The 10,138-nt window shown below is 39.0% G+C and overlaps 1 protein-coding gene across 3 annotated transcripts; it reads right to left on the bottom strand.

The window, feature by feature from the left end:
- Positions 1–3,218: 3,218 nt before the first annotated feature.
- On the bottom strand, positions 3,219–9,218 carry eloal (elongin A, like). Of its 3 annotated transcripts, none has more exons than XM_076891724.1 (11): positions 9,070–9,218; positions 8,077–8,133; positions 7,870–7,982; positions 6,981–7,788; positions 6,802–6,901; positions 6,550–6,726; positions 6,366–6,463; positions 4,594–4,852; positions 4,316–4,430; positions 3,642–3,745; positions 3,219–3,466 (listed from the first exon to the last, which is right to left on the bottom strand). In XM_076891724.1, exons 1-11 carry the CDS (start codon positions 9,145–9,147, stop codon positions 3,405–3,407), a joined length of 1,971 nt encoding a protein of 656 aa, XP_076747839.1. In that variant the 5' UTR covers positions 9,148–9,218; the 3' UTR covers positions 3,219–3,404. The 3 variants fall into 3 exon arrangements, with proteins under 3 accessions (XP_076747839.1, XP_076747841.1, XP_076747840.1); XM_076891726.1 differs by having other exon boundaries at positions 4,672–4,852; XM_076891725.1 differs by having other exon boundaries at positions 6,802–6,898.
- Positions 9,219–10,138: the final 920 nt, after the last annotated feature.

The following is a 10,138-nucleotide window of genomic DNA, read 5'->3' as shown; positions in this document are numbered from 1 at the left end:
ACCAAAGAAGAGCTTATATATAAAACGTCATTGTTTAATCGGACATTTATGTATCTGTCTGTGCCACATGCACTCTCCCACAACATTACAGAGGCTTGCTTTTAAAACTCGCCCTGGTAAAAAGTCAGATGGTCCCTTTTATCTTTAGCCCGGAGACCATCATCTATAATTTCCAAAAATTTTCCTTAAATATAGATTCATCAGAAACCACAAGAGATTTCCACTTTGCCTCAGTCCATCTTACATGAGCTTGTACCCAGAAAAAGTTACAGCATTTTTTTTTTCTGTTGTGTTTTTTTTAACTAAACTGTGGCACCTTTAGCAAGAAAAATCCTGGTCTCCTCCTGACTCCTATTGTTAGCCGATTTCTTTTTCTTTTTAGATTTGTTACATTTATAGTGTAACAATGCCAGGGGCAGAGTGGCAAGAAGGAAAGCGAAGAGCAAAACAAAAACAAACGAAACTTTACTTGTAATTCTGTTTTTCTCAGAATCTCCAAGTTTTAACTTGATTTTATGGTTGCAGAGACAAACTGTGTTTTCTGACAGTGGTTTTCAAAAGTGTTGCTGAGCTCATGCAGAAAATTTCACTTCTGTTATTAATGAAGCGCCACCCGAGAGCACCAAAAGTAACTGAGTTTTTCAGCATTTTCCACTGTATGCAGAAATACCTTCACATGGCTGTCTAACCAGTCTGCATGGTTGTTTGTTTTGCCATGGCCACTGTGCACAGTGTTCTAATTGTCAAATACCAGGTACTTATGCAGCCACATACTGGGAAAGTCCTCCATTACATCTTTATCAACTGCAGCTGCACAACATCTACTTTGAGATGCCCCTGTGCAACTTTTAAGACATGCAGACTGAAAAATGTATAAAAAACATAGATCATAATATTGGATAGCATTATTCACAGACTGTATTATTAAAAAGCAGTTACCTTCTTCATGTCACCGCAAGTCACTGCTCCATAAAGAGACATCTGGGATTTATACTCTAAACACTTTGCAGCCTTAAAACAAATATCTAAATTTGTCACACTGGGCAGATGTTTATACAACCCCAATTCCAAAAGTGCTGGGATACTATGTAAAATGTAAATAAAATTGGAGGGCAACTGATTGTTGTATTCACAATAGGGCATAGAAAAATCTTTACACTGAGACATTTTTATACTATTTTGTAAAAAAAAAAAAAAAAAAAGTAGCTTATTTTGAAATTGTTGACAGCAAAAAAAGAAAAAAGTTCATTTCTTAGAAATAAAACAATATTCTCGTTTTATATTTTCTGTGTTCTGTTGAGAATAAAATGTGGTTTTGTGAGATCTGCAAATCATCGCATTCCAGGTTTTTTTTTTCCCCCCATATTTCACACAGTATACAAACTTTTGGAATTGTGGTTGTACTTGCTGTATTTTGTCATTTTGTACTTTTGGAGGTGTGACACTTAATGCACTGACTTTGGCAACTCCCACTCTTAAATGTATTGTCTCTGTAAAGCACTTTGAATCACCTTGTTGTTGAATTGTGCTATACAAATAAACTTGCCTTGCCTTGCCCAATAGGATATAAACCCTGTTCAACCAATTACCCACTGACAGCTATATACCTGGTTTAGGCTTTGTGCACTTTGACTTTGATGAAGATGCAGAAACATTAACAGTTTGTTTGCACAAGTGTGAATCATTGTGCTGCAGCCATCTTTTGCCCTCTGCTACTTCGCCGAGGTCAGACTTGAGGAATGTGCGGAGTACGACAAATAATCCCTTGATTATATCCTTCTAAGGGTCAGCATCAGCTCCATTTGTCTTATTTATTTGGTCCTCTTGTGGAAGGACTGCTTCATTAACCCTCAGAGTTTCCGTTTGTTCCGTTCTCTGCCAAGATGATGGTAAATGGTAAATGGCCTGCATTTGTATAGCGCTTTTCTAGTCCATAGGACCCCAAAGCGCTTTACACTACATTCAGTCATTCACCCATTCACACGCACATTCACACACTGGCGATAGCAAGCTACATTGTAGCCACAGCTGCCCTGGGGCGCACTGACACACTGCTTCTATAAAGTCCAGGTTCTGGGGACGTAAATTCCTGACTCAGTGCTCCATTGTGTGTTTTTGTATCCAGGTATGCTTTCACCGTATTGGCAGTATGTTTGGGATCATTGGTCGTGGTGGATCACAATCTGCACTTTGCTGTGATGAAAATTTCATCCTTGACAAGATCCAACACCACTGGCTGAAATGCAACCCTGAACCAAGATAGATCCTCCACCTTGTTTTACAGAGGACTGTAGTAACTGTCGTACCTCTTTGACCTCCGTATATACTGACCATTTAATCCAAAAGTTTCACATTTGCACTCACCATAAGACCTGTTGCAGTCCAATTCTTGACTTTTCTCCCCATCTCCCTTTCTTAATGACTTCTTGACAGACACCCTTTGCACAGACATGCCTAGTGAGGCTTCAGTAAACAGATGAATCAAACTGAAGGGCCATCTTCCATCTGTCCAGTATCCTGTGTGTTTTATAAGAACGCCATGCAGTGATATACCACATTTTCAGCAAAGAATATTTTGGAAACCTTTGCTTGTGCATAAATACCATTTTCCCCCATCACACTCATCTTTGGATTTTTTGCAGATTTGACCAAAGAAAAGTGCCTAAAGACCCAAATTAAAACTGTTATGTGCAGGCACAACATTGGTTCATCCCATGAGTTTTCTGCCTTTTTTGTAACTGGATGAGTCACAGGTCAGCGTTAAGTGATTTAGACAAAACATTCCTCTGAAAGTGGTTACTGGATTCAAAATGAGCAAAGAAAGCAGCCATTATTTTTGTCTGTTGAAATGGCTTCTGTCAACTATTGCTCAAGACCACTTTAAAAGAAAAAAAAAAAAAAACTAGAACAGAGTCCAGCTTTAGCTCTTTGGAGCAAAATATTAATAAATCAGGGATATCTCAAGACTGCACAGTACCGCACATAAAGTTGACACGTTTGCTACATTTGGATTCAGTTTTGAATTTATAGTCCTGCAAGAGCTGAGAGATATGATATCAGTAATGTCAAAATGCCCATATAATATGACTATGAACTCTCCAATTTCAAAAGAGAAAAATATTTAACAAAATATCCTCTAGAGGGCACCAAATGCCATTAAATGGATGACCTTGTTCCCCTTAAAGAACAGAGACAAAATCAAAGCCAAGTAAATTTGCTGACTTCATGGCCCATTTAATAGTGAAGACAACTTGCAGAAAAGAAACATGGCACTGCCTGATCACAGTACATATAGACAAGCAACACAGAATAATCTAAAGTGAACACAGGCTTATTACTGCCCAGAGTTAATCATTGATCGAGTTCATGTTGTGCACATCCACACCGTAGCATTGTATAAACACTTATCTACGTCCGAGCTGTTTCTTAAATGCCTTCAAGGACTTCGCCATCATTGGAGCCACTCCTGTGAGAACAAAGAAAAGTATAAATCATCAGGTAAAATGATGTCAGGATTACTATGCACATGGCACATGTATTCATTTAACCTCCAGCCTGATGATCAGTGAAAAATATGCATAAAAGAAACAACTGAAGCAATCAATCTGGGAGGCTTGGAAAGCCATAAACTACCAGCTCACTTGTTTTTTTGCGCGCGTCCTGTGTTCCGCTTCCCCCTGAACTGGTGCTGCTGGGCCTGCTGGGCTCATAACTCTGCTTCGATCGATTGTCCTGAATCTTGACACTGAACAGAGGAAATAAACTGAACTATTTAAAAGAGTAAAAAAAAAACAAAAAAACAATGCAGATGAAACTACAAAATTAGTGTCCATCTACCTCCAAAGATCGGTGTTACACACTGCTGGTGAGCACATCTCATGTTGCAACAACTCACAACAAAAGCACCCAAGGCTCTCTACAACTAGAATAAAACCAGTTTATCCAGCACATTGCTCTAATTCCTGTGTTTAGCCAAGCTCACCCAAAAAGCATTTCGCCCACCGTTATCACATGAATCTCTGATGGGTTATGACCCCGCTAAGCTGCTCTTGTTTAGTGATCACGTTGTGGTTAAGGGCTATTATGTGGAAAAGGAACAGAACGAGCCAGGTGTCCACACTTTGCCAAAGATAAACAGATGCATATAAATCCCCCAGAAAAGCTCTTTTATGGGCTTTTTGTTCGTGTACTTAATATTGAGACCAATAATATAAATGTCATGAATATATAAACATTAGAAAAATATGCTCTAATGTGATTTTACGAAAACCTGGTCAGAAGATGTATCATCTGTATGTAGGAGGCTGAAACCCACCTGCTCCTGGGCTGATGAGGCTGCTGAACAGCAGTTCCATGAATTTCCTGCTGAATTCGCACATCTCTCGGTGGCTTGGCAACCGTGTGAATAAATGCCATCTTCACCTGCCGACCTAAGAGATGCCAAAAAAAAAGAAAAAAAAAAAAAAGGTCTAATGAAAGCCAGTATACAAAACAAACCTCACTAGAGACTACTTTTCTTCTACTTTTTACAAATTTCAGAGTTTTAATTCATACAGAACTTCTGGATGAATATCAATCAATAAAATGTCTTACATCGACCATATGGCTGTTTTATTTCTGAATTATCACCAGTAGGAATGACCCGAGTTGCATTCAGTGTAGAGCAGTCACCTTTGGGTTTCTGAGATTGTGCTGAGACAATAGTTTTTGTCAGTCTTTTCAGTTTCCTTTCTCTCTCTTCAGATAGCCTGATGTACATCTCTTTCCATGATTCATACTCTTGAAGTTTGGAGTCTTTGAAGTCTCTCTGACAATGTTTGCCCCATAAATGGTCTGTCACGCCGACATAGATCTGCAAAATTAATGAATGGGGGGGGGGGGGGGGGGGGGGGGGGGAATTAAGATATTTGTAGTACAGTAAGAGTACCACGACAGATGTTTACACAATTACATTGGAATAATTAATAGATGATGGGCATTAATTTTGTAAATAACTTCACATAAATACCTTGACCTTATTAAACTATAATATACCACAGTATACACAGTATATTTCAGTGTATTTCTAATTAGGCAGCTCATTCTCTCTCAACAATACTTTAAAGATAAGAAGCATTTTGGGGTCAATTTGAAAGAACAGCAGATGTGAAATTGACAAAACAACATTTGTCACAATCACGTCTCCAAGTCCTTTTTTTGTCCAGGCCTTGAAGACCTTGTGGCCAAACCAAATTTTAACGAATTGTTAACATGACCCCAAATCTACACCCCTACAAAGTTTTATTAGAAATCACTTAGAATATTTCAAGCTATTGTGTTTACAGTATTACACAAACACGCTATGAAAAATATAACCTCCTTGGAGGAGACAACATCCTCTACATACTTTGTAACCAAACAAAACAAAATAAATAAAGCATAATGAGGTCAGAAGGTTAGGTTATTCAAATAAACATTGTTCTGCATGACGTGCGCAGTCTAAAAGTTTGAATGTGGCTCGATCATCGATGCCAAGTGTGGGAGCCCTCTCACAAAGATGCACTTTCCATTGGCACGCAAGTTTAGACTTCTCTGTTGACTGAAGGTGTACACCTTATTAGCCAAAGCCCAGAGAAGACACATAGGCAGTATCAAAAACATGTTGAATCTTGCCTATATGAAAAAGATCATCTGTTGTACTGATAGCCAAGGAGGACGACTGAAAAAAAACTTTGACTAGAGGATCAAAAAACTAATTTGGAAGAATTTGTGTAACTGTCCTTTCATATAAAATATAAACCGATTGCCCAATTTCACAATCCCAGCTCATGGGTATTCTGCTTTTCTCCAATTTCACATTATTGTAGGGTCCATTTCTCTAAACAAACATAAGATGTAAAAATGGGAACTTTAATTGTGCACTTCTCACCTTTTGATACCAGATAGACTGAAAAGTATTTAATAAATTAATAACCAACCAGGAAGTATAATGAAAATCAAAGTTCCTCACAGCCCTGCCTCAAGTAGTGCAGTTAAAAATGCTAACCTTTTAAATCCAGATTTATATTTGTGTACTTATCATTAGATCATTATCATAAAAATTATATCCACAAATATTCAGGTTATGTGGTAGATCACCTGACTCCTATTGGGTAAATATTTGCTTTTTTTGGGAAAGGGGCATGAAACTCTTAAAACTGATTTCTTAATCCATATCACAAACAGTAATGATTAGGTGGTTAAGGAAAAGCAGATAAACAAGGCTTTCAACCCAGATTTACAGGTACAAACTGGGAGGAGTAAACCCACTGCTGGTCAGGTAGACCTATTAAAGTGGCCACAAGGTTTTGTTCTGCACTAAACATGTTGGCGTGTCACTTTCTTACTGGGTTACATTCTTCGATGCGTAGCAGCTGCTCTGGGGTACACTTCTCCAACACAGGCTCGAGGATTTCAAACGGGACCCCGCCAGTTTCATAAAGCACTAAGAAGAGATGCCTGCACCTAATTATTAAATCAGACATAAACCAACAGAGCCTAGGAAAAAATGTCTTCCTGGGCTTCACTCACAGTTAATGTTGTTCTGGAGGGTGCGGATACACTGCTGGTACAAGCTCAGCATGGCTGGGAGAAAAACGGTCTTGGCACCAGAGTACACCTGCATCTTCCTGTTGAGACGCTGGCCGGTGAAGACTGCAGACTCCTCAGAGACGTCACAGAAATCAGGCTCCACAGGCTCCTTCTCCACTTTAAAACGAAAGCAGAGGTGTCAAGAGCCAAATGATAAAGCTGAAAATACACCTGCATTTACTGAACGTGTACCTTTCCTTTCATAGTAGTCAAAGCTGGAGGGCTTGTCACATTCAGGTAAAGCAGCAGGCAAAGGAATGTTCATCAGGTGCATTACAGGCTCCAGAAACTTCTATAAATAATGAGGCATTGTTAATCAGCATCAGCAAGTTGGCCTTTTCTCCGTAAGCAAAGATTCTTGACAAATATACCTGTTTTGGGGCCAACTCCATATTTTTAATTACAGGATCTTTTATTTGTTGCTCACTGGGAATCATCTTGGGTTTTTTGGGCGGCTTTCTCATTCCAGATCGCTCCTTTCTCTTGTAAACAGTCATATCATAGTTCAAGTAGGACTCAAAAGACATAGAGGGCTCCTCTGGATCACTTTTAGTCTCATTCATTTTCGCCTTCTTGTGTTTTGAATGTTCCCTTTCAGACTCCAGCGAAGTTATATGCTTTGTTTTTCTCTTTTGGGCGTCGGAGCTTCTCAACATTCCTGACATTCTGTCATCCTCCTTGCCTCCCCTCGACTCTTTCGAAAGCTTTGATTTTGTGTTCTTCTCCCTGTCTGACCCGAACCTCCCACTCTCAGAGGCACTTTTACATTTCTCTCTGGAATCAGATCTGGATCTTTGTTGGCTTTCCTTCAAGTTTTTGTTTCCGAGCAGACGATGGCAGTCTCCAGGTTTTCGGTCGCTCCGATCCTTTTTCTTCTTCTTGTCCATTTTGTCCTTCTGTGTCAACACGTCGTGCCGGGAGACGTACTGGTTTTCTGGACTTTTCTCACAGTCTGTTTTTCTTTTCCGTCCCTCACATTGTCCTTTCTGTGAATCCATTTTCCTTTTCCCTGTTTTAAAGTTGCCGTCATCTGAAGAATCACTATTCTTACTGTGATGAGATGTTAGAAGATTATTGTTCACATCTTCCATTTCCAAATTTCCATTATTTGGACTGCTTTGATCATCTAGTTTGTCTTTCACAGAAAGGCTCTCAGAGAAAGTCCCATCTTCTCCACGGCTGCGGAGAATGAAAATTCAAGATTAAGCCGCTAAACACATAAAATTAAGAAGCAATGTTTTATTGTTAAATGCACTTTACCTTGTGGATTCTTTGGAGAGCAGCTTTTTCCAACCTTTTACTAGAGACTTTGCTAATTCTCCAGCCTGTTCATGTCTGCGTAAGGAGTTAACAGTTTTGCCAATTCCAGTCTCCTAATTGATGATCAGATCATTATCAGGGGAATAAAAATGAAAATCAACCACAATGTACATCAACAAAAAAACAGTCTGTGAATAAGAGACTCACGGCAAGAACATCTAAAGTGATATCCAGATCCTTGAGTTTCTGCAAGATTTTTAGAACCTGGAAAGAGTGACAAGCATATTATCCCCACTGCCTGCAGCCATGCTGTGGTGCATTTCATAATGTTCAAGCATTTTTGTCAACATAAAGGTGATTCGATTGATTGTTTTTGGTTAAAAAGTACCTAGAATGGGACCTCTGTCAAAGATAAACTGACTTGCCAAATATGGCAGTCCTGGTTTTGGATTGCCACAGTAGCTGACTGTGCATTTTAGAGCAGAACCTATGTATGGGGACCTTACACACCCACTTAGACTGCTCCTTTTACCCTGAACTATAAATGGATATAGCCGTGGCTGGCTGATGGGAGGTGGTAGTAGTAGTAGTAGCACCAGCTTATGTCTTTAAAGCTAAATTGGTCATTTACAGATTTTGCGTGTAAATTCCTCAACTGAAAATTGATCCACGGGATACAAAGACGATATGAGAAGGCTTATACGGCACAGGCATAGGTGGTTAAAGTTGCCTGCAGTGCACTGATGATGGACAGCAGCCATAAGCTGAACAACTGCAGGAGCTGCCATTTTTAGCAGCAGCCAAGCGCCTCCAGTTTAAACAGCCTGACCCTCCACACACACACACACACACACACACACACACACACACTCCAAATCAAAGGATTTTCAGTGCTGTGTGAAAGCGGCAGGGAAACACTGCCAGCTCAGCTTCTGTTCACACATATACTAATACAAAATATATACAAAAACAAAAATCAAATTGAGCTTCATAATTTTCATTAAGGGAACAAAGTCATTTTTTAAATAGCGCCCGATGTGGCAGCAGGTGTTGTGAGCCAATGATTAGACAAAGCCATGACTAAAGCAGGTGGGATTTGTTCAGCCGGTAATAAAACAGCGGTGAAATAATTCTTCAAAACGTTCCGGGTTTTTGGGATTAGAAAAACGTTTTAAACCGTTTAAATCAAACGATAACTACCGTAGCAGGATCTGCTTTGTCTGAGAGCTGACGTTTGAGCCTCATGATTTTCTTCACCACATCAGAGCTGCTGGCCATCACGGTGACTCACGTGAAGCCGTCTACACACAGCGGGCAGCGCGCGCTCGTTGATGACACTATTATAGTAATGGGCGGAACTAGTGACAAATGATATAATGGTATGTGAGGTGTGGCTTTTAAAATGATGCCACTAATGCTGGATCATCTTAAGCCTATTGTTTAAAGAGCTGCTTCTTAAAGCATTTACTGGGAGGGGGGTCCTATAATTACAACAATTTATAATAAATACGTGTATATGAACCGGTAACATATAGTGCTTCTTGAGAATATTATTGCTATGGGACCTTTTACTGTGTGGGTCTTACAATCAGAGGTGCCCACGGGCTATCGTGGAGATTTGGTACTGACTGAATTAAATTAAAATTGACTTAACTCAATTTTGGTCATTTGCAGGCGCCTATCTGGAAGCTGTTGGCCTTTTGAACACACGTGTAAGGCCAATAAAATGGATATAGCACCCTTCAAATCAGCAAACAGCAATAATCCATGCTGGTGTGATTTAAAAAAGTGAAGGTTTTGTATCTATAAACAGGTTAGTTTTGAAAAAATAATTTATTTGATTCAGAACAATTCAATTCAAGTCAGTTTTATTCATATAATGCCAAATCACAACAATCCCCTCAAGTCACTTTATACTGTAAAGTTAAGACCTGACAAGAGAAAGTCCCCACAATTACATGCTGATGTTTTAATGAGTATTTAATAATAATAATAATAATAATTATTATTATTATTATTATTATTATTATTATTATTATTAAATATTTCATCTTTATGCTTTCTCAAGCTGCAGAATTCACCTTTATTCAACATCTCCTCAGACTTCTGCTGTCTCTGTCTTTTGCTGTAGCCTTTTAGCATGCAGATCATTAAATGTGCTGTACTGGGACACTAATTGCTGTAAATATTACAACATCATTTTAATGTAAGCTGGCTGTATTTTAGGAATACATGAATGTTCTGTAAAACAAATGACAGTATGGTCACT

Source organism: Maylandia zebra, linkage group LG13 (assembly GCF_041146795.1).
Source record: "Maylandia zebra isolate NMK-2024a linkage group LG13, Mzebra_GT3a, whole genome shotgun sequence".
Classification (NCBI taxonomy): Eukaryota; Metazoa; Chordata; class Actinopteri; order Cichliformes; family Cichlidae; genus Maylandia; species Maylandia zebra.
The sequence above is the reverse complement of the archived record's forward strand: the minus strand, read 5'-3'. Positions and strand labels throughout refer to the sequence as shown.